The sequence below is a fragment of the Vipera berus genome (assembly GCF_964194415.1).
Source record: "Vipera berus genome assembly, chromosome: 2".
Classification (NCBI taxonomy): Eukaryota; Metazoa; Chordata; class Lepidosauria; order Squamata; family Viperidae; genus Vipera; species Vipera berus.
Window position 1 is genome coordinate 1,646,785 of NC_138203.1, and position 23,971 is coordinate 1,670,755.

Below are 23,971 nucleotides of genomic sequence, written 5' to 3' on the forward strand. Positions count from 1 at the left end.
CATAAATTGTGTCCCCTCCAGGTTTTTTTTAAAAAAAATTATTTCCATCTCTTGGAGTCTGTTTTATTGGTGGGAATTTATAAAGCAGTTTTCATGGGAGTATTGCACGTAAGGACCCTAGCTAAAATAAATTGAGCCAGGCAAATATTAATGAAAATCTCAGATAGACTGGCTTGTATTGAACTCGTTTGTAAGTTTTACACACTAAAATGACGCAGAACTTTACAGATGAGTTAAATCCTTAAAAGACAGTTCCATTTAACTGTCAGACAAATAGTTTACCTTGGTTGCTTCTCCCCCCACTCCCCACCAAACAGAAATATTTTCTGAAAATGCATAATACAGATTAATTCAGCTCAGCTTTTTCCCCCCATTGCTGTCATTCTTTCCCATCTCTAAAGTTATGGAGACAATTTTGAATCAGAGAATTTCATGCATGAAGAATGGATATGTCAGATCCCATGTATATCTTACCCAGGTCTGCCTCCCCACATATATAATAAATACATCACATTAATCTTTATCAAGCACTATTCTCACAAACATTTCACCAGAGACAGTTGGAAAATAGGGGTTTGGGGGCTAAAATGATGTCATTTACAGTGACTTTGTAAATTTTGAGTTATACCCTCAGGAGGTTAACAAAAATCAGGATAGCAAAAATGTATCTTGATTTCTGATACATTGATATTTTTTTGTCAACATTTGCAAGGAGATAACAGATGTAGTTTCTGTAAACCAGGAGTGTCCAACTTTGATAACTTTTAAGACTTGTGGACTTCAACTCCCAGAATTCTCCAGCCCCTATGGCTAGTTGGGGAATTCTGGGCAAGTTTAACGTGGCCAAGGTTGAAACAACCCTGCTGTAAACTAATCACTAGTTTGATAGGAAGTGTTGGTCAACGCTAGAGGTACTAATTTTCAAAACTTTTCCCAGCATGGAGAAGGCAGCTAGTGCCAAATATGAACCAATCCTTTAAGTATGCAGGCTTCTTCCAAAGGAGCAAATTGTTTGCAGGCTTGTGCAACTGTTTTTCAGTAGTAGCTTTTTTTTATTCTGGTGTCCAGGCTATATTATTAGTGTCACGAAGATTATTAATAAAATGCAGGAATAAAGGGCTGTGGATTCCTTTTTGTTTTAGGAGCCGCTTGGCTGTTGCTTATAGGCTTGGGCAAACCGTTCAGAAAGAGCATCTTGGAAAAGGCTTGTTTGAATCTACGGTGGGAAGGCTAGGATTAGAGGTTAGAGTGACGTGGCTGCGCTGGGCCTTTGGGAGAGGAAACGAATGTTTTGAGCGGTGGGTTCAGGAGTGGCAGCAATTTTAGGCTGCATCTGTACCATCCGCTTTGCAAATGGTCCCTCTGAAGGACAGGCAGTAGATTCTAGTAGATCTGGGCTACGAGCAATTGAGAGATCCCTTAACACCTTCCAAGATACAGTTTAGTTCTCTTCTAGTTACCATCTCAGGAACTGCAAATTTCTTGAGAAGGTCAGTGTGTTGTTGCCTTACCGTATAATAATAATAATAATAATAATAATAATAATAATAATAATAATAATAATAATAATAATAATAATAATAGAGTTGGAAGGGACCCTGGAGGTCATCTAGTCCAACCCTCCACTCAAGCAGGAGAACCTACACCGTCTCAGACAAACGGCTGTCCAGTCTCTTCTTAAAAATGTCTAGTGTTGGAGCATTCACAGCTTCTGGAGGCAGGTAGTTCCACTGGTTAATTGTTCTAACTGTCAGGAAGTTTCTCCTTAGTTCCAGGTTGCTTCTCTCTTTCAGAGGAGTCTCTGAAAAAGGAGAACGGGGGGGGGGGGGGGGGGCTGAAAAGGCCATAAGCTTGAAAATCAGTCATAAGTCGCTTCTTTCAGTACCGCTGAAACTTCGGTCATTAAATTTCTCCTTAGTTCCAGGTTGCTTCTCTCCTCAATTAGTTTCCATCCGTTGCTTCTTCTCTTGCCTTCGGGTGCTTTGGAGAACAGCTTGACTCCCTCTTCTTTGGGGCAGACCCTGAGATACTGGAAGGCCGCTATCATGTCACCCCTGGTCCTTCTCTTCATTAAACTGGACATCCCCAATTCCAGCAGCTGTTCCTGATATGTTTTGGCCTCCAGTCCCCTGATCATCTTTGTTGCTCTTCTCTGCACTCTTTCCAGAGTCTCTACATCTTTTTTACATCGTGGTGACCCAAACAGGATGCAGAAAAGACATTGAGACTCTAGAAATTTATGCCAGTTAATACACCCATGATGATTATGTATTATAACTGCTGGATTCTGTTTTCGCATGCATAGATTTCTTTTCCCCATCCCCCGATCTTGGTTCCTAATTTAACTTTAATGCACATTTCGATTGGCATTTGATCAGACGTATCATCAAAGAGATGAGATTCATCTGAGGAAAGATGTACTGATCCTTAGGTTGTGATTAATTTTTTTTATGACTGCACTAATCCTCAATTTTGCAGAGATAACAGCAAAACATATGAAAGCGCTACCAACAAAAAAAAAGAGATAATGGTAGCCTTAATTCATAATATATGGCGACGCTCTTGTCTCGGGGGGGGGGGGGGAACCTTTGGAAAAAAGGCTTTGCCAGTGGAAATAAAAGTTTTGTGAACATGAGCAGTGTGTTAGCTGAGCTTCTTGCTTCCAGAATTTTCTGCATCTATTTAACATTTCAGAATTGGTGCTGGCTAGGAATAGGAAAGAAAGAATTTGCATCTAGATAACAAATGATTTTTAAGTACAGTCAGGTATCCCGAGTTTTAAGGCATGGTCGCGTGTTGTTTCGGAGATTGACATAATTGTATACATTTCATATCCTGAGACCAACAAATAAGCAGTTGTGGCCTTGTTTTGCTGACTGGAGCAGAAAAAGGGTTTTCGAAAATGCTTTAGATACATAGTCCTGTTATTTTGTGGTTGCTGAAAATCGGGGGAAAACGTAGTGGCACTTTTTCAGAAGCCCTGCTATCTTGGGCAGTTCTTCTCAAGGTCCATGATAATCCCACTAAACATGTAAACGGTCTACCTGTATCGACTTCGAATACTGTCCAGAATATTATCACCAGCCTTGCAAGGCGGACACAGTTTCAACTTTAATTGGATTGCCTTTTTGGTAAGTACTGGAAGTTTTGAGTGATAATTTCCCCCCCCCCCGGGGGAGACATTAGAACAGTGTATTGAACTCTGGCTGCTTATTGTACCCGATTGATTAGGTCTTAGGTAGCATTTCTCCTTCTGGTTCATGAAAAGCAAAGCGCACGAACCGCTTTTGGAAAAATACAAAAGCAGACGAAATAACGTTTGGTAGATTTGGGATCGTTGCTGTAAATAAGGTTTTTGTGGTGATAACTGCTTTTCAAATAGTTAGTGCTGAGATTCCTGTGAAATGACAGTTCTCTTTGAGAGATGGAGGAAAGCCAGTTTGGTTAAGGCACCAGGATAGGATAGAGTAGAGTAGAGTAGAAAAAATAAAATATGGAATAGACTACGAATAGAATAGAATATAGAAAATATGGTATAGAATAAAATATAGAATAGAATAGAATAGAAAAAAGTAAATATAGAATAGAATAGAATAAAGAAAATATGATAGAATAAAATATAGAATAGAATAGAATAAAGAAAATATAGAATAGAATAGGATAGAAAAAAGAAAATATGGAATAGAATAGAATAAGATAAAGAAAATATGGAGTAGAATAGAATAAAGAAAATATAGAATAGAATAGAATATAGAAAATATGATATAGAATAAAATAGAATAGAAAAAAGTAAATATAGAATAGAATAAAGAAAATATGGAATAGAATAGAATAGGACAGAAAAAAGAAAATATGGAGTAGAATAGAATAAAGAAAATATAGAAGAGAAGAGAAGATTTGGAAGGGACCTTGGAGGTCATCTAGTCCAGTCCCCTGCTGGAGCAGGAGAACCTATACGTATACCTCCTCCAGGAAAGCAGGAGACGGTGAGTTCTAGTCCTGTGTTAGGCACGAAAGCCAGCTGGGTGACTTTGGGCCAGTCACACTATCTGAGCCCAACCCACCTCACAGGGTTGTTGTTGTGGGGAACAGGAGGAGGAAGTGTGTTGGGTATGTTCCCCACCTTGAATTATTTGTAAAAATAATGAAAGCCGGGATATAGATAAATAAAAAATAAATAAAAAGGAAAGGGAAAGCCTTTGACATCAGGGTTTTCCCCCCTCTTAATTTAATTTGATAATTTAATTTAATTCTGTTGGAGTTCACCTTGTATTTGCATACTTATTAACAGCAAACTTCGGATGTATCCTTTCATATGGCATTAAAGGCAAAGAATGGAAAACTTGCACATTTCCAGCTATTAACACATTGGTTTTGGTGACTCCTGAATTCTGCTTTTAACAATTGGTCGAAATGGCAAAGATTTCAGCATATTTGAAAGAACACTCGCACCAGAGATATATTTTGGAATGGAGAAGATGGATTGATCATATTCAGAATAAATATGGGACTAGAAAGTTTCATTTAGTATATGAACTATTATTATTATTATTATTATTATTATTTATTATTATTATTATTATTATTATTATTATTATTATTATTATTATTATTATTATTATTATTTATTAAACTTATATACCGCCCTTCTCCCGTAGGACCCAGGGCGGTTCACAAGGCAATTAAAACAACATAACAACACAAAAAGTTAACAATTAAAATAGATTAAATTTTCCTTGATTAAAAATCTAAAACTCCTATAACTGATTAAAACCCAATTACAGTAAGTTAAAAATTTAAAATTCTCAGTCCTGGCCGGAAAGCTCAAAGAGCCAGGTCTTCAGGTTCCGGCGGAACGAACGAAAATCACGGGCAGTCCTGAGCTCTACGGGTAACTGGTTCCAAAGGGCAGGCATGCCCACAGAGAAGGCCCTCTCCCTGGGTGTTGCCTGCCGGCAGTCTTTTGCCGGCGGCACCCTGAGAAGGCCCTCCCTATGGGAGCGCACAGGACGAAGGGAACTTGATGCCGGCAGCGAATCTCACCCGGAGGGCAACCGGAAGCCAGTGCAGCTCGCGGAGAAGAGGCGTTACACGGGAGTATCGGGAGACTCCCATCACAACTTGCGCGGCTGCATTCTGCACCAGCTGAAGCCTCTGAGTGGTCCTCAAGGGCAGCCCCATGTAGAGAGCGTTGCAGTAGTCTATCTGGGAGGTCACGAGCGCATGGGTGACTGTGCGCAGGGCATCTCGGTCCAGATAGGGCCGCAACTGGCGCACCAGGCGAACCTGGGCAAACGCCCCCCTGGTCACGGCTCCTATATGATCTTCAAGACTGAAGACACCCAAGTTGCGAGCCCTATCGACTGGGGGTAACACCTCACCCCCCATCATTAAAGATGGAATAGAATGGTTCACTCGAGATGCCGGTATGCACAGCCACTCAGTCTTGGCAGGATTGAGTCGGAGCCTGTTTCTCCCCATCCAAACCCGGACCGCCTCCAGGCAACGGGACATCACGTCGAGGGCATCACTGAGTTGGTTTGGGGTGGAAAGAAAAAGTTGGGTATCATCGGCGTACTGATGATACCCCACCCTGAAACCACGAATGATCTCACCCAGCGGCTTCATATAGATGTTGAACAGGAGGGGAGAGAGGACCGACCCCTGAGGAACTCCACAAACGAGAGACCTCGGGGCGGACCTCTGCCCTCCCGTCAACACCGACTGCAAACGGCCCAAGAGGTAGGAGGAGAACCACCGCAAGACAGTGCCTCCCACTCCCAACCCCCTGAGACGCCGCAGTAGGATACCATGGTCGATGGTATCAAAAGCCGCTGAGAGATCTAATAGGACTAGGACAGAGGAGCAACCCCTGTCCCGAGCCCGCCAGAGATCATTCACCAGCGCGACCAGTGCCGTCTCCGTGCTGTGCCCGGGCCTGAAACCCGATTGGTACGAGTCGAGATAATCAGTTTCCTCCAGGAACAGAGGAAGCTAATGCGCCACCACGCTCTCAACAACCTTCGCTAAAAAGTGAAGGTTGGAGACCGGACGATAGTTATTCAAAAAATTATATGATGTATTATTAATTAGTTGTTATTATTTAGTTATTTAGTTATGCTAAGAGGAGTTAAAGTGCGATAGAATCTAAAGTGTCTTTTTTTAGTTGATTAGCATATTTTAGCTTAAGTTGGTTAAAGGTTATACCCTGTATTCAGCTCTGGGAAGTCGGGGGGGGGGGGAAAGGGAGGGGAAGTGGGGGGAGGGGGAGGGAGGGAGTTTATGTTTTTAAAAATGTATTTTAAAACTTTTCAATAAAAAAAAACAATTGGTCGAACTCTTTAATACTGTTACTGACTGACTTTTTTTAAAAATTTTTTTTTTTTGCAAAAAACATTTTCCTACTTTTTATTTTTTTTTTTTTTTTGCAAAGGCACTGTCGTGTAACTGCCAGATTGAGGAGGTTTTGCCTGTTTTAAGGTACATTACAGATAATGCGAATTGCATAAATCCAGCAGACGTGCTCACCGTTTTCGAAAGCATCATTTTTACCTTTAAATCACATGTTCCATTTTATACGGCCTCCTTCCTATAGAAAATACCTGATTTTGAGAGTGGCATATTTTTTTAAAAAAAAAGAAAGAAAAAAAAAAGGCCAGTATTTTCTATGTGAAAGGAAGCTTTTCTGTGCATTTCTCCCATGTCTTTTACATCACGGTAATTTGAATAACCATGCCTCCATATTCACGTCAATTTTTTTTCCTTTTTTTTTTCTTTTTTTTCCCGATTTATGCACAGCACTTGCTCTGAAATGTGGGGACTGAGTACAGCAAATACGATAGATCAGTGGGATACAACAGGCCTATACAGCTTCTCTGAACAAACCAGGTGAATATTCTGCCCTGCGTCTCATTCTAGACCTCCGGCGGGCGGGTTTTGGCTTTTCAGCGGGTCTGGTCCAGCTGCCCTGCTTCCTAGCAGCAGAGCATTGAAACACACCCAACTGTTGTGTTCTCAGTTTGACGTCACAACCCACAAAAACAAGCTCGCTCCGTCCTAGTGCTGCGGGAACCCCCCCCCCGGGAGGGGCGTGTGTGTGCGTGTGACTTCACGATCTTGTTTCCTTCATTGAACAACACCCGGGGTCCTTTTAACATCATTTACTAAGGTTACCCAAGTGTGTCTTTAAAAATGCTTGCACACTATATATATATATTTGTATTTTAATGTTTCGGGGTTTTTTTTTAAAAAAAGAAAAGAAATAAAAACAGAATTAGGCATTTGCACTCAAGAGACAAGATAAGAGCTTGTCTGGCTTTTGACGGTTCCTTTTCTCCCCCACCCCCCCGCCCCCCCATGTCACCCTATTTGCATTGTGTGCTGAGATTTTTGTGTTTCCCATCCCATGAAGTCATAAAACTCATCCGCATTTTGTGCAGCCCTAGGCAGCCGCCTCTTAAAACTAGCAAAACTTTTCAAACTGGTAGGAGCAAGGGGTGCAGCGCCGCGCGCCGATTCAGACAAGCGCGCCGCGGCGTCCGGTGGAAGCCGCATGTTCTCAACCTTCACCACTTTTGAAGTCCTGTGGACTTCAACTCCCAGAATGCCTGGCTGGGGAATTCTGGGAGTTGCAAGCCTGCAGGTCTTTTAAAGTGGTGAAGGTTGAGAAACCCTGTTCTTTTCTATGCAACGTGAATTCCTTTGGTGTCCGACTGCTGCAATTTTGCGTGCAGTCTCGCAAACAACCGGTCTTCCTTAACGGCGACAATTTTTTTTTGGCTTTTAGCCTAGTTTTTAAGCGTTGCCGACGATCAGGCTTACTTCTTGTTCAGCCATTATGTCACACCCCGATTCTTTGATTCAAGGGCCAAGGAATTAAGCCGTGTTGGCACTCTTTTATTACAAAGAACATCAGATTGAAGGATATCAGTGTCTGTTGCATTTTTTTTTTACGGATAGGATGGAAGGGTGCTCTTAAAAGCCTCGTAGTTCTTGAATAGGTCGCCTTAAATGTGCTGCAAGTCAACAACTCAGAACATTCTGGAATGTTTCTTCCCCCCCCCCGTCCCCCCCTCTCCCTAGGTCTCTGGATGGCCGCCTGCAAGTGTCCCACCGCAAAGGATTGCCGCACGTCATTTACTGCCGCTTGTGGCGCTGGCCTGACCTTCACAGCCACCACGAACTTAAGGCCATTGAGAACTGTGAATATGCTTTTAATCTTAAAAAGGATGAAGTGTGTGTCAATCCTTACCATTACCAGAGAGTGGAGACTCCAGGTACGAAGATGGCAAGCGCGGCTGACGTGCAGGTGTTGGCTTATTGCAGGCTTGCTAAACCTCCGCTGCCAAGCGCAAGGCGTTGGAGCGGGAGCCGCGCCAAGGTTTTCCATTTCTCGCCGTGGCACGTAAATTATCGCGGTGTCGAACGCATGTGCTTGGCACGGCCTGGCCTAACCTGGAGCCGCAAAGGGTTGCAAACGCAATTGACACGACAGCACTCCTCAATTATCTCTCCTTCTTACTGTGTTGTGGAGACTCAAGGCGCTCGAAGAATTTTTTTTAATATAGAGCAGGGGGTCTTCCAACTTGGCCCTTTTATGACTGGTGGACTTCGACTCCCAGAATCCCTCAGCCAGGCACGCGTGCCTGGCTGAGGGATTCTGGGAGTCGAAGTCCACCAGTCATAAAAGGGCCAAGTTGGAAGACCCCTGATATAGAGACATGTGAACGAATAACATTTGTTCAGCTTTATTTGGCGGCTCCAGGGAAAGGATTCCACCACAGTCCGGAGCAGCCACTTAAGACTGCTTAATGGTTTGTTTCTCCCCATCCCCTGTAATTTCCAAAAGGAGGATAGCTTGTTCAGCTGGGTTAAAAAAAGCGTTTGCCAGGGCAGGTTACTGCTTAATAGTTATCTTGTCATTGGTGCAAGGAACCGAGACGGATTGAACTGTTGTCGCGCTAATTTATTCTCAGATCTACTATAGGAGAATAGAATAGAATAGAATAGAATAGAATAGAATAGAATAGAATAGAATAGAATAGAATAGAATTGAATAGAATAGAATAGAATAGAATAGAATAGAATAAAGATGGAATAGAATAGAATAGAATAAAGATGGAATAGAATAGAATAGAATAGAATAGAATAGAATAGAATAGAATAGAATAGAATAGAATAGAATAGAATAGAGCTGGAAGGGACCTTGGAGGTCTTCTAGTCCAGCCCCCTGCTCAAGCAGGAGAACCTACACCACCTCAGACAAGTGACTCTCCAGTCTCTTCTTAAAAACCTCCAGTGATGGAGCGCCCACGATTTCTGGAGGCAACTTCTGTTCCACTGGTTGATTGTCCTCCCTGTCAGGAAGTTTCTCCTTAATTCCAGGCTGCTTCTCTCTTTGATCAGTTTCCAACTGTTGTTTCTTGAGCTGAGAGTCTATGGAGATTCTCAGTCATCCAGGACCATGGTTGTCCAAAAAGGTGCTTTTTCCAAAAATCAGCTGGACTTTGAACTTATTTCAATATATTTTCCAAAGCGCCAGAAGGCAAGACGAGAAACAATGGATGGAAACTAATCAAGGTTAGAGAAGCAACCTGGAACTAAGGAGAAACTTCCTGACAGCGAGGACAATTAACCAGTGGAACAGCTTGCCACCATAAATCGTGGGCGCTCCATCACTGTAGATCTTGAAGAAGAGGCTAGACAGTCACTGGTCTGAGATGGTATAGGGCAGGGGTAGGCAATCTTGGCTCTTTTATGATTCATGGACTTCAACTCCCAGCTATTCCTGAGTCAGCTATGCTGACTCAGGAATTCTGGGAGTTGAAGTCCATGAGTCATAAAAGAGCCGAGGTTGCCTACCCCTGGTATAGGGTGTCCTGCTTCAGCTGGGGGCTGGACTAGAAGACCTCCAAGGTCCCTTCCAGCTCTCTTCCGATCGATTGATTTTCCTTTTGCTTCTCATTCAAGAAGCTTGAACTGAAGAAGCTTCTTGGAGGAGCTGAAGAACTTCAGCTCTCAGAACTGAAGGAAGCTTCTTGGAGGGGAAGTGAAACCTCTTCAAGGACAGACCAAGTCCAGTTGCCTTTTGGAAAAGCACCGTTGGGATATGTGAGCTAAGGAAGGCTTTGAGGTGACTTTAATGAATTCTGCCTCTGGATTCCCTCTCCTATCCCTACTGTTAAATGGTTCAACAAGAATGCAAGAGATCCCATTTGGACCTTAGTCTTAAAGATAACTTCATGCTCTCGGTTCAGTCACTGCTTTCCAGTCCTTGGATTTCCACCCTTAACTCATGAGGTGATTCTGGGGGGGGGAAAAAATAAGACAAATTTCTGCTTGGGAGAAGAACACATGGAAATAAGGACGATAACCTTTTTTCCCCCAGTAAATATTATTTTATTATTATTTTAATTCCATTTATATCCCGGCCTTCTCCGAAGACTCAGGGCGGCTTACAAGCTTAGCAGTAGCCTTCATTCTGTGTATATGCCTGCTTGTTAGGGCTTTCACACACCCCCCCCAAGCGGCATTATTACAAAGTCAGCTTAATTGCCCCCAACAATCTGGGTCCTCATTTTACCTACCTGGGAAGGATGGAAGGCTGAGTCAACCTTGAGCCTGGTGGGACTCGAACCTGCACTAATTGCAGGCAGCTGGTGTTACTTAAGGAGGCATTATGCTTGGAGACTCCACGGCTAAGTTTACAGACAGCAGTAATCATATTCACCGTGGATGTTTGGATGTGACATATATTCTCTCCTTCTCTCTCCCACCCCCCAAGTTTCTTAAATTAGCATTTTTATGCTGATTGCTGTGATTTTCTCCATGCTTACCTGGGCCCATTGCCAAAATTTGGCTTTTGATTCTGAATAGGCAAAGAATTGAACGATCGGCGCTTTGAATTAAAACCATGTCATTTGACGATAAGAGTCTGCTTTTGTATGTTTTATAGAGGAGTATTTGTCTCGTCGTGTATTTAAGCGTGGTAAATTGGGCTTAACGTTTTGGGATGTTTTCTTTCTTCCTAGTTTTGCCTCCTGTTTTGGTACCACGACACGCCGAGATTCTGACTGAACTGCCACCCCTGGATGACTATACTCATTCCATTCCTGAAAACACTAATTTTCCCGCAGGAATTGAACCCCAGAGCAATTACATACCAGGTATTCATGCAAATGCAAGTTGGGACTAAACCGAAGCCGACTGTGTGTAGCGTGCCAAAGCATCTGTGGAGATTCCCAGTTATCCGGCTCCTGGTTGTCCCAAGGAGGCAACTGGACTTCCTTGTTTTAATTGGAAGACCTTTCGGCTTCTCCTCCAAGAAGCTTCTCTAGTTCTGGCTTCCATGCCCCACCCATCCAGTTAGAGCTGAAGAAGCTTCTTGGAGGAGAAGCCGAAAGGTCTTCCAAGAAAATCGAGAAAGTCCAGTTGCCTCCTGGGAAAAGCAACTTTGGGACATGCCAAAATAAAAATTTAATGGTACGGGAAGCCTGGCATGGCTTGCTAGCATGGGGATATTTCTTTATAATTGTTGGCGTGCTCTCAGCAGAAACTTTGCCAGTATACTTTTATCATGAAGATCTTTAACAGCACTGACAGCCAGTCTGCCTAGCCATAATGGATTTTGACATGATAGATCAGGAGTCTTCCATCTTGGCCCTTTTATGACTTGTGGACTTCAACACCCAGAATTCCTCAGCCAGGGCATTGAAGTCCACAAGTCATAAAAGGGCCAAGTTTGAAGATGCCTGTTATAGATAGTCCTCCATTTACAACAATTTACTGTTGTCGTTTAATGTCACAACAGCCTTGAAAAAAAATGACTGGCAACCAGTCCCTGCATTTATGACCTCCCCACCCCCCCCCCCCCCCGGCGGCACCCTTTCGGTTACGAGAGCAACATTCGAACTCTTAACCTCCGGCACATTTTCTACAGCAACTGCGCCATCCTGGGGTCATGCCATCACCATCTCTGCTGTCTTTCCCCCCCCCTCCCGGACAGGCAAAGTCACTGGGGGGGTGGGGAAACCATGGCCCCCAAATGTCACAAAATCGAGCACAATTCACTTAGCAACGAAAGGTCTGGTCCCAATCCCAGTTGTAAGTTGAGAACTGCCTCTAATGGAGAATTGCCAACGGAACCATCTGAACCATCCGTTGATGCCTTGAGCTTAGGGGGTATCATCAACCATCTGGCTTTTTCTGGTAGATTTTAATTAATAAAATGTCCTAATGTTTAAACCTAACTCCAGAGTAAATTCCCTTTTCAGTTATGCGGGCCTAACGTTCAGGAACTCTTGCCGAATTTTTTTTTTCCAACCGTCCTTTTGAGATTTTTCTTTTTCTTTTTGAAAGAGACCTCCCTGTTTTGGAATACCCAACTTAAATTCTTCGTGTCTTGCTTGCGCCACTGTGTCGAAGTTTCATTTTAAGGACCCTTTTCTCAAACTTTCCCCCCGAAGAGCTGCAAACCGTCAGGATTATTTTATTACATTTCCCTAGCTCAGGGGTCTTCAAACTCCAGCCCTTTTATGACTCCTGGCTGAGGAATTCTGGGAGTTCAAGTCCAGGAGTCATAAAAGGGCCGGGTTTGAAGATCCCTGTCTTAAAGCATCCTGGCTGAGGAATTCTGGGAGTTGAAGTCCACAAGTCATAAAAGGGCCGAGTTTGAAGATGTCTGAACTTTGTTGTTGTTAGTTGCGAAGTCATGTCCGACCCATCGTGACCCCACGGACAACGTTCCTCCAGGCCTTCCTGTCCTCTACCATCTTCTGGAGTCCATTGAGGCTCACGCCTCCTGCTTCAGTGACTCCATCCAGCCACCTCATTCTCTGTCGTCCCCTTCTTCTCTTGCCCTCGATCTTTCCCAGCATTAGGCTCTTCTCCAGTGAGTCCTTCCTTCTCATTAGGTGGCCAAAGGATTTGAGTTTTAGCTTCAGGATCTGGCCTTCTAAAGAGCAGTCAGGGTTGATCTCCTCTAGGACTGACCGGTTTGATGGCCTTGCAGTCCAAGGGACTCGCAGGAGTCTTCTCCAGCACCAGAGTTCAAAGGCCTCAATTCTTTGGTGCTCGGCCTTTCTTAAGGTCCATCTTCCACTGCCATACATTGCAACTGGGAAAACCTTATATGCCTGTCTGTGGAAAACTGGGGACCAGGATGTGCAGAGCTTCCCGTTTCCTATTCCCATTTTGGAAAAGGCCAATCTCCTCAAAATCAAAAACTGACTCCCCAGTCTTCAAACGTAGGGTATCAACTCTAATGTCTGAACAGGTCTACGCTGTATAAGGATTGCAACCTGTGGCTTATAGAATTGGGGTAAGGAGAAAAGAAGGGAAATGCAAGTGACTGATTTTTCCTCCCTCTCCCCCCCGAACCTCATATTAACTGGTTTTTTTTTTTTTTTTGGTTTTGGCTGTCAAATTGTGGCAGCGCAACGTCTACCCAGAGGTGGGTCTAGATAAGCTCGCGGGCTGCAGTTTGATTCCTAAATATTTTGTCTGTTCTTTGTTTATTGATAAAACATCCAGCCTCCTTGGTATTGGGTGAAGGTTTTATTTTAAAAGGGTTCTCCATTGCATTTTTTTTCCCCTCTTGGAAGAAACACCTCCTCCTGGCTACATCAGTGAAGATGGGGAGACAAGTGACCAGCAGTTGAACCAAAGCATGGATACAGGTAAAAATGCCTTCGTTTTTATGGGGTGCTCAAAAGTCTTGTGCCCATTTTGGGGGGGGTGTTAGGTTTGCATGTATCTCTGTGACAAAAAAAATTGTCCTTGGGTTGCATCAAGGTTAAGCTTTAAAGGCAACATGGTTTATTAGTTGGTTGAAACTTATTGGCCACCTACCTCCAGTGGACTCTGGCGATCTGCATCCTGTAGAAAAGACGCGATGCTGAAGATAGGGGAAAAGCCCGTTCAACCATCCGTTGCAGCTTAATAGCAGAATCGGCATAAAGTATCACCGTTGATTAGAGGGAGAAGAAATGCACCGATAAAACCATCGTGATTTAAATTCCGCTTTTTAATTTCCTAAACGTCCAAATCTTGCGATCAAACGGCAGTTATTCTAATGGATTTCGGGTAGTCCTTGGTTTAAGAAGCCTAGTGAGGCCACACCTGGAATACTGCAGCCAATTTTGGTCACCGTATCACAAAAAAGACGTTGAGAGTCTGGGGGGAAAAATTCAGAGAAGAGCCACTAAGATGATCCAAGGCCTGGAGACTAAAACATACGAAGAACGGCTGCGGGACTTGGGTTTGGCCAGTCTAGAGAAAAGAAGAAATAGGGGAGACATGATAGCAGAGTTCCAATATCTGACGGGCTGCCACAAGGAAGAGGAAGGGGTCAAACTATTCTCCAAAGAACCAGAGGGAAGGACACGAAACAACGCTTGGAAACTCATCAAGGAGAGAAGCAACCTGGAACTAAGGAGAAACTTCCTGACAGTGAGGACAATTAACCGGTGGAACAGCTTGCCACCAGAAATCGTGGGTGCTCCATCACTGGAGCTTTTTAAGAAGAGACTAGACAGTCACTTGTCTGAAATGGTATAGGTTCTTCTGCTTGAGCAGGGGGCTGGACTAGAAGACCTCCAGGATCCCTTCCCTCTTCTCTTCTCTTCTCTTCTCTTCTCTTCTCTTCTCTTCTCTTCTCTTCTCTTCTCTTCTCTTCTCTTCTCTTCTCTTCTCTTCTCTTCTCTTCTCTTCTCTTCTCTTCCTTCCCCTCCCCTCCCCTCCCCTCCTCATTCTAAGTTACAGCAGCACTGAAAAAAAGTGACTTAACAACCATTTGTCATACTTATGACCATTGCATCGTCCCCTTGGTCCTGTGTTTAAGAATTCAGTCGTTTGACAACCGATTCATATTTATGATGGTCGCAGCATCCCAGGGTCGTGTGACTGATCCCCTTTTGCAACTTTCTGGCGAGCAGAGTCCGTGGGGGAATCCAGACTCACTTAACAACCGTGTTACTAACTTAATGACTGCAGGGATTGACCCAACAGCCGTGGCCAGAAAGGTTGTAAAATGGGGCACAATTCACTTAACTGTGGAAATATTGGGCTCAATTGTGGCCCTAGGCCAGGAGTAGGCAGCCTTGGCTCTTTTATGACTTGTGGACTTCAACTCCCAGAATTCTTGAGCCAGCCACGTTGAGGAGAAAGGGAGAGGTTTCCAAGCTGAGCCAGGCTGGCTCATGAATTCTGGGAGTTGAAGTCCACCAGTCATGAAGGGGCCATAGTTCCCCCATGCTGGCTCAGGAATTCTGGGAGTTGAAGTCCACCAGTCATAAAGGGGCCATAGTTCCCCCATGCTGGCTCATGAATTCTGGGAGTTGAAGTCCACCAGTCATAAAGGGGCCATAGTTCCCCCATGCTGGCTCATGAATTCTGGGAGTTGAAGTCCACCAGTCATAAAGGGGCCATAGTTCCCCCATGCTGGCTCATGAATTCTGGGAGTTGAAGTCCACCAGTCATAAAGGGGCCATAGTTCCCCCATGCTGGCTCAGGAATTCTGGGAGTTGAAGTCCACCAGTCATGAAGGGGCCATAGTTCCCCCATGCTGGCTCAGGAATTCTGGGAGTTGAAGTCCACCAGTCATGAAGGGGCCATAGTTCCCCCATGCTGGCTCAGGAATTCTGGGAATTGAAGTCCACCAGTCACGAAGGGGCCATAGTTCCCCATGCTGGCTCAGGAATTCTGGGAGTTGAAGTCCACAGAGTCAGAAAAGGGCCAGGTTTGAAGACCTCTGCACTAGGCCAGGGGTAGGCAACCTTGGCTCTTTTATGACTCATGGACTTCAACTCCCAGAATTCCTGAGACAGCATGGGGGAATTATGCCCTTTCATGGCTGGTGGACTTCAACTCCCAGAATTCCTGAGCCAGCATGGGGGAACCACGGCCCTTTCATGACTGGTGGACTTCAACTCCCAGAATTCCTGAGCCAGCCTGGCTCAGCTTGGAAACCTCTCCCTTTCCCCTCAGCCTGGCTGGCTCAGGAATTCTGGGAGTTGAAGTCCACGAGTCACAAAAGAGCCAAGGCTGCCTACCCCTGGCCTAGGACCACCTGAACATTTAATGTTTCTTGGGTTATGAGATAAATAAAATGGCAAAGGGTTGGTTAAACGCCCTTTTCAGTAGGTTAATAGCTGTCACCTATCCTCATCTCCTAACCTTGATTTCTGTTACGTTATTGCTCATAGGAGGAAGATAAATTTTAATCTACTTACTAGAACTAAGATTCTCTCATGGCAATCAAAGGTTCCCCCCAACATTTTCCAATCTTTCCAACTTTTCACCGAGTGGAAGGAACAAAAGCGATTCCAGATTCTCTCTTGATTACTGTGTCCAGCTTGTGGGGAAAAAAATACAGCCTCTGGATTTCTTTCTAAATGATTTGTGTGAAGTGTTTCGGTGTTTGAGTTTGTGTGTGTGTGCATGCGTGCAGGAGGGAAAAAATTAAACCACGTTTTCGATTGTTTTCCCAGGATCGCCGGCAGAGCTGTCTCCTAGCACACTGTCACCTGTCAATCACAGCCTAGGTAAGCAGCTGCATTAGATCTTAAGAGATAAGGAGGAAGGGCACCCTGTAGCAAGAAGAGCAGAAATTGTGAGAAAGTTATTTTTTATTTAATTGATGTAATAAGAATTGTCCTAGTTTAAACACGAGACAGTAAACGCTAAGGGCAAAAGAGAGGAAGTATTTTAACGTAACAGTTTTGAGACTCTTACTAAAGATATTTATACATTATCGAATTACCGATTTAACTCAGCCGCCACGTTGCTTTTTAAATATTTAAATGTAAAAGTAGAAAATTAATAAAACCTTTTTTTTAAGAAATGCAGAAATTGCATGAGTTGGCACTTCTGCCTGGTACACGTTTCATGTTTAAAAAAAAAACAAAAAAAACACAACCCTGCTAAGCTTGTAAGCCGCCCTGAGTCTTCGGAGAAGGGCGGGATATAAATGGAATTAAAATAAAAAATAAAATAAAAATAAAATTTAGAGCAGGGGTCTCCAGCCTGGCCCACTTTTAAGACCTTTGTGGACTTCAATTCCCAGGCAGGCTGGGGAAAATGAAACAGGAATTCTGGGAGTTGAAGTCCACGAGTCATCAAAGGGCCAAGTTGGAAGACCGCTGAGTTAGAGTAAGCACGCTTTTTTAGATAAAATGTGTGATATTTTCATTTTGCCTGTTGAAAGGGGAACCGGTTAATTTTGAGAATAAGCGACAGAGCTTTGATGGCGGTTTCGTTCCAAAGAACCAGGACTGCCAGACTGTTGCGCAATCGTGGCTATTGAGAATTCTTTTTAAGAATGATTTCTCCCCCCGTGCCAGACTTGCAGCCAGTTACCTATTCGGAGCCGGCCTTTTGGTGCTCGATAGCATATTATGAACTCAATCAGAGAGTGGGCGAAACGTTCCACGCGTCGCAGCCTTCGCTGACTGTAGATGGCTTCACGGACCCCTCCAACTCGGAGCGATTCTGCCTAGGGTTGCTCTCCAACGTCAACCGGAACGCCACGGTGGAGATGACAAGACGGCACATAGGTAGTAGAGCTGAGCGGCCTTTTTTTGTCCTCCACGGTCTTCTGCCCTTCACAGTTCAGTTCCCTCCCTCCCTCCCTTCCTCCTTCCCTTCCTTCCTTCCTTCCTTCCTTCCTCCGTCCCTCCCTATTTCCTTCCTCCCTCCCTCCCTCCCCCTTCCTTCCTTCCTTCCCTCCCTCTCCTTTTCTTCTTCTCTCCCTCCCTCCCTCTCTCCCTCCCCCTTCCTTCCTCCCTCCCTTCCTCCCTCTCCCTTCCTTTCTTCCTCCCTCCCTCCCTCCCTCCCCCTTCCTTCCTTCCTTCCTTCCCTCCCTCTCCTTTTCTTCTTCTCTCCCTCCCTCCCTCTCTCCCTCCCCCTCCCTCCCTCTCTCCCTCCCTCCCTCCCTCTCCCTTCCTTTCTTCCTCCCTCCCTCCCCCTTCCTTCCTTCCTTCCCTCCCTCTCCTTTTCTTCTTCTCTCCCTCCCTCCCTCTCTCCCTCCCCCTCCCTTCCTCCCTCCCTTCCTCCCTCTCCCTTCCTTTCTTCCTCCCTCCCTCCCCCTTCCTTCCTTCCTTCCTTCCTTCCTTCCTTCCTTCCTTCCTTCCTTCCCTCCCTCTCTCCCTCCCCCTCCCTCCCTCCCTCTCCCTTCCTTTCTTCCTCCCTCCCTCCCCCTTCCTTCCTTCCTTCCCTCCCTCTCCTTTTCTTCTTCTCTCCCTCCCTCCCTCTCTCCCTCCCCCTTCCTTCCTCCCTCCCTCCCTCCCTCCCTCCCTCTCTCTCTGTTCTGTACCAGCCCTGCAGAAAAGGCAGGGACAACCCCTTTTACAAGAAGGCAAGAGGCTGGAATTACGCCTGCCAAATTTATTGCTACAAAAACAAATAGAACAAGACACGAACCAAGAAACAGGAGCTTTACAAGCGGTTGCCTTCAGCAAACCAGCCCTCCCACGCATTTCCCCTTTTATACAGTTCAGGGCGTGGCTTCTCTCTGCCTCCTTCCGAGGAGCCCCATTGCCTTCCTCTGTTTACTCCTGATTGACTGCCTCTTGCGTCGGGCGTCCTTGAACAGGGCCAGCTGTGGGTCATCTTCATCCATGCTGTCAGGCTCACACAGCTGGGTCTCCGTGGTGACCAGGTGAGAGGGGCCTGGCTGAGGACTCTCATCAAGCTGTCCAATCCCCTCAGCAAGCTCTTCAACACCCCCCTCCTCCTCCTCCTCTGAGTCGTCCGACCCAACTGCCGAACCCACAGGCTGACCCTGAATCACAACACTCTTTCTTTCTTTCTTTCTTTCTTTCTTTCTTTCTTTCTTTCTTTCTTTCTTTCTTTCTTTCTTTCTTTCTTTCTTTCTTTCTTTCTTTCTTTCTTTCTTTCTTTCTTTCTTTCTTTCTTTCTTTCTTTCTTTCTTTCTTTCTTTCTTTCTTTCTTTCTTTCTTTCTTTCTTTCTTTCTTTCTTTCTTTCTTTCTTTCTTTCTTTCTTTCTTTCTTTCTTTCTTTCTTTCTTTCTTTCTTTCTTTCTTTCTTTCTTTCTTTCTTTCTTCCTTCCTTCCTTCCTTCCTTCCTTCCTTCCTTCCTTTCTTTCTTTCTTTCTTTCTTTCTCTCTTTCCCTCTGTCTTTCTCTTTTTCTGTCTTCTTTCACTTACATAAAAGCATTTAAACAAGCAATACAAGAAGAAGCAAAGTTGAGTTCTTTGTGGCATGCTAGCTATAAAAGAATAGCAGTCCGGGACCTAAGCTCTTCAGATGTTAATCTTCAGCCTTTCTCTTTTCTCTGTCCCTTGTTGTTCCCCCCCCTCTCCTACCCCCCCCCCCACCCCCAGGAAGGGGAGTGCGTCTGTATTATATCGGTGGAGAGGTTTTTGCTGAGTGCTTAAGTGATAGCGCCATCTTCGTCCAGAGTCCCAACTGCAACCAGAGATACGGCTGGCATCCGGCAACCGTGTGCAAAATCCCGCCAGGTAAGTAAAAAAATATATATATACATATATTTATATTTCATACGTTAGAATCCATTTCCGGCGTTGCAAGGCGGGGTGTCTTCCGGCCGACGCCTTCTTTTGATCTTCTGAACGTCAGCGTCGACTCTGCAACGAACCCGGCTGTTCTTCGAGGCAAGTCTCAGGCCTCGGCGTCCTGACCGACTCGGTCGTGTCTGTCGGAACCTCGACATTCAAATCCTTATTTTCTAACCAGCAGAAACTCCGGCTGGGAATATCGGGAGATGAATTCCAGCGTCTCCAAAAAGCTGTTAGGTTTTGTGTTGTTTTTTTTTGAATGCGGCAGAATCTTTTAAAGGGTTAGGGTTATATCAGTGGTCTCCAAACCTGGGCCACTTTAAGACTTGTGGACTTCAGCTCCCAGAATTCCTCAGCCAGCTCTGCTGGCTGAGGAATTCTGGGAACTGAAGTCCACAAGTCTTAAAGTAGCCCAAGTTTGGAGACCACTGGGTTATATAATACGCACCCGGAGAGGATGCTGGTAACTTGGCCATCGGTAACCCACAGCTGTCTTCTCCCCTTTATATAGGTTGCAACCTGAAGATCTTTAATAACCAGGAATTTGCTGCTCTCCTGGCTCAGTCTGTGAATCAGGGCTTCGAAGCCGTGTATCAGCTGACCCGGATGTGCACCATCAGGATGAGCTTCGTTAAAGGATGGGGAGCTGAATACAGGTGGGTGCAGAGCCTCCTCAAAAAATTCCCTTGGGGCAGGGTTGAATTCCCCACCGCTCCCCACCTCCCTAAACAGAATCCAGTCTCAGCATTCTTTTATATATATATGTGTGTGTGTGTGTAAATTTTTTGGCTTGCTAACAAAGAATAAAGGGAGACAGATAAGATCATTTCAAACTCATTTGTTCTCATCAGTCAGCCATACCCTTCTGAGATTTGAACCTGGGCCGACTGCGTCTTAAGCAATTGTTTTAACCCCTAGGCCACAGGCTCTCTCTCTCTTTGTTGACTGAGAAGCAAGGGAGATATGTGTTAAATGTTTGTTAAGTATTTAGAATGCACTTGCTTAGGTCCCAAACACGGGACAAATCTTATTTCCTGTTTCAGCCTAACCCAAGGCCATCTACAGGCAGTAGCCACAGCAGTGGCAGCTCATATTTGTGTAAATTTTTTGGCTTGCTAACAAAGAATAAAGGGAGACAGATACAGTATATAGTACATACAACTCAAAGGAATACGGCCAGCGTCAAGAAACAGACCGGTGACGCGCTCCATGAGCAGAGTGCAGACACCAACAGTATAAATGCGATCTCCCCACCCCAGCGTTTCCATTCTGACGACGTTGGCAGTTAGCCAAGGAAAGCTTGATCTTTTAGCAATAAAAACTGTTTTAGTTTTTCTTATCCCATCCCAGTGTTCGCTTAGTTTGTTAAGTTTAATATGCCTGGGATGCACATTTTTAATCTTATCAAGGTTTGTGTGTGTGTGTGTGTGCGCACACACACACACACACACATATATGTTAAGTATTTGTTAAGTATCAGTCTCCCTTTAATTCTGTTAGCAATCCAAAAAATTTACACACACACACACACACAAACACACACACACACACACACACACACACAAATAAAAAGGTAAAGGTTCCCCCGCACACGCGTGCTAGTCGTTTCCAACTCTAGGGGCCGGTGCTCATCTCCGTTTCAAAGCCGAAGAGCCAGCGCTTGTCCGAGGACGTCTCCGTGGTCATGTGGCCGGCATGACTAGACGCCAAAGGCGCACGGAACGCTGTTACCTTCCCACCGTGGTGGTCCCTATTTTTCTACTTGCATTTTTACGTGCTTTCGAACTGCTAGGTTGGCAGTGGGCGCTCCATCACGGGGGGGTTTTAAGAAGAGACTGGACATTCACTTGTCTGAGATGGTATAGGTTCTCCTGCTTGAGCAGGGGGCTGGACTAGAAGACCTCCAGGGTCCCTTCCAGCTCCTATTCTATTCTATTCTATTCTATTCTATTCTATTCTATTCTATTCTATTCTATTCTATTCTATTCTATTCTATTATTCTATTCTATTCTATTCTATTCTATTCTATTCTATTCTATTCTATTCTATTCTATTCTATTCTATTCTATTCTATTCCATTCCATTCCATTCCATTCTATATTTCTATTCTATTCTGTATTTTATTATTCTATTCTATTCTATTCTATTTTATTCTATTCTATTCTATTCTACTCTACTCTACTCTAGAGTAAGAGAACACTTTCTGAGGGTGAAAGAGACAGCAAACAGAAACAAAACGAGCAGGGCCTTGTGCTTATTCTGGCAGTGTAGATCAGCCACGCTGGGAGTTGAAGTCCACAAGTCATAAAAGGGCCAAGTTTGAAGACCCCTGGGTTAAAATAATGCTTTGTGGGTAAAGTTTACATTTCAGTTAAATATTGGGCTGAATTATTAAAAATAGGACGTTTAATATCAATATTAAAAAGGGGTGAGTGGTGATTTGTGATTGTTCTAGACGTCATCCTTGTATGATTGAACATAGTATTTTTTATTTGTTGCATCCTTATATCTAAGAGCAGTATATAAGGTCTCTTTTAGGCATGATTAGGGTTTGATTTTCTAACTCAGGGGCCTTCAAACTTGGCCCTTTTATGACTTTTGGACAACTCCCAGCATTCCTCAGCCAGCATGCCTGGCTGAGGAATGCTGGGAGTTGAAGTCCACAAGGTATTATTTTAAGCAGACTGTGTTTTTCTGTTGTGACTTACATGACGTTTAGAGCGCATTTTATGGCCAATTCATGCAAAACTCCATGTAATCCCAAAGAGTTCACATACTTTTTCTTGCAACTCTAGATATTTTTAAAAATCCATCCTATAATAAAAATTCATTTTAAAAAAAATCACCACCCCACCACTCTTATGAAGTACTTGATAACTTCCCAAACTCCATCCTAGCCCATTTTATTAAGCACTTAAAGTACACATCAAGGCTTTTCCGGTCTCTCATAATACATCAACAGAGGGATAGAATCGAGATCACGTGAAGGGTTAATACCGCTTTACAAGGCCTTGGCAAGGCCACACCTGGAATACAGCATCCAGTTTTGGTCACCAGGATGTAAAAAAGGTGTTGAGACTCTAGAAAGGGTACAGAGAAGAGCAACAAAGATGATCAGGGGACTGGAGGGTAAAACATATAAGGAACGGTTGCTGGAATTGGGTATGTCTAGTTTAATGAAGGGAAGGACGAGGGGGGACATGACAGCAGCCATGCAATCTCTCAGGGGCTGCCCCAAAGAAGAGGCAGTCAAGCTATTCTCCAAAGCACCTGAAGGCAGTAAAAGAAGCAATGGATGGAAATCAATCAAGGAGAGAAGCAACCTGGAACTAAGGAGAAACTTCCTGACAGTGAGGAGAATTAACCAGTGGAACCACCTGCCTCCAGAAGCTGTGAATGCTCCAACACTGGAAGTTTTTAAGAAGAGACTGGACATCCACTTGTCTGAAATGGTATAGGGTTTCCTGCCTGAGCGGGGGGTTGGACTAGATGACCTCCAAGGTCCCTTCCAACTTTATTATTATTATGTTACTCCGAAGAAAGAAAAAATGGACCCTTAAAATTTAATACGAACGATTTCACAAACTTTTAAAGATAAACTGCCCCAAACAACTGGGACATGACATTTGTTTTGGCAAAGAAAGAGAAGGGTTGCTTTTTTGAACCTAGATAATAAAATTGCTTACCAGTTCCGACTTACGCAGTAGGACAGCAACCCTCAAGGCCGGGCTGATAGGCCAGTGAAAAAACGCAGGTGAGGGAGTCGCAGGGTTGTGTGTGCGTGGAGGTAGGTGAAGTAGGGAAAGGGTTTCGTGGCTGTGAGAAAGAAGGAAGCTGAGAAGGAAATGAGCCAGAAAAAGCCCACTTAGATGGCATGAGAAGAATTAAGTTTGCCCACAAGGGCCCCTTTGGCCTTCTCAGGGAAGTCTCATGCTTGACTCCTGGTGAATAATAATAATAATAATAATAATAATAATAATAATAATAATAATAATAATAATAATAATAATAATAATAATAATAATAAAAGTTGGAAGGGACCTTGGAGGTCATCTAGTCCAACCCCCTGCTCAGGCAGGAAACCCTATACCATTTCAGACAAATGGCTGTCCAGTCTCCTCTTAAAAACTTCGTGTTGGAGCATGAACAACTGGATGCAGGTTGTTCCACTGGTTAATTGTTCTAACTGTCAGGAAGTTTCTCCTTAGTTCCAGGTTGCTTCTCTCCTTGATAAGTTTCCATCCGTTGCTTCTTCTCCTGCCTTCAGGCGCTTTGGACAACAGCTTGACTGCCTCTTCTTTGGGGCAGCCCCTGAGATACTGGAAGAGTTGCTATCCTGTCCCCCCTCGCCCTTCTCTTCGTTAAACTGGACACACCCAATTCCAGCAACCGTTCTTTGTATTTTTTATACCTCCCTATGGCTTCCTTGCCAGATA

The 23,971-nt window shown here is 44.3% G+C and overlaps 1 protein-coding gene across 5 annotated transcripts in view; it reads left to right on the forward strand.

The window, feature by feature from the left end:
• Window positions 1-23,971, forward strand: part of SMAD2 (SMAD family member 2) — a 74,297-nt gene that overhangs the window by 46,225 nt on the left and 4,101 nt on the right. For 4 of the 5 annotated variants that reach the window (XM_081319272.1, XM_081319274.1, XM_081319273.1 and 1 more), the window contains 8 exons: window positions 6,799-6,888; window positions 8,083-8,276; window positions 11,031-11,165; window positions 13,602-13,676; window positions 16,488-16,541; window positions 17,340-17,552; window positions 19,341-19,478; window positions 20,047-20,191. In XM_081319272.1, coding sequence (XP_081175398.1) covers window positions 6,799-6,888; window positions 8,083-8,276; window positions 11,031-11,165; window positions 13,602-13,676; window positions 16,488-16,541; window positions 17,340-17,552; window positions 19,341-19,478; window positions 20,047-20,191 — 1,044 coding nt within the window. The remainder of the gene's footprint in view (window positions 1-6,798; window positions 6,889-8,082; window positions 8,277-11,030; window positions 11,166-13,601; window positions 13,677-16,487; window positions 16,542-17,339; window positions 17,553-19,340; window positions 19,479-20,046; window positions 20,192-23,971) is intronic. The other variant, XM_081319276.1, reaches the window with a different exon arrangement.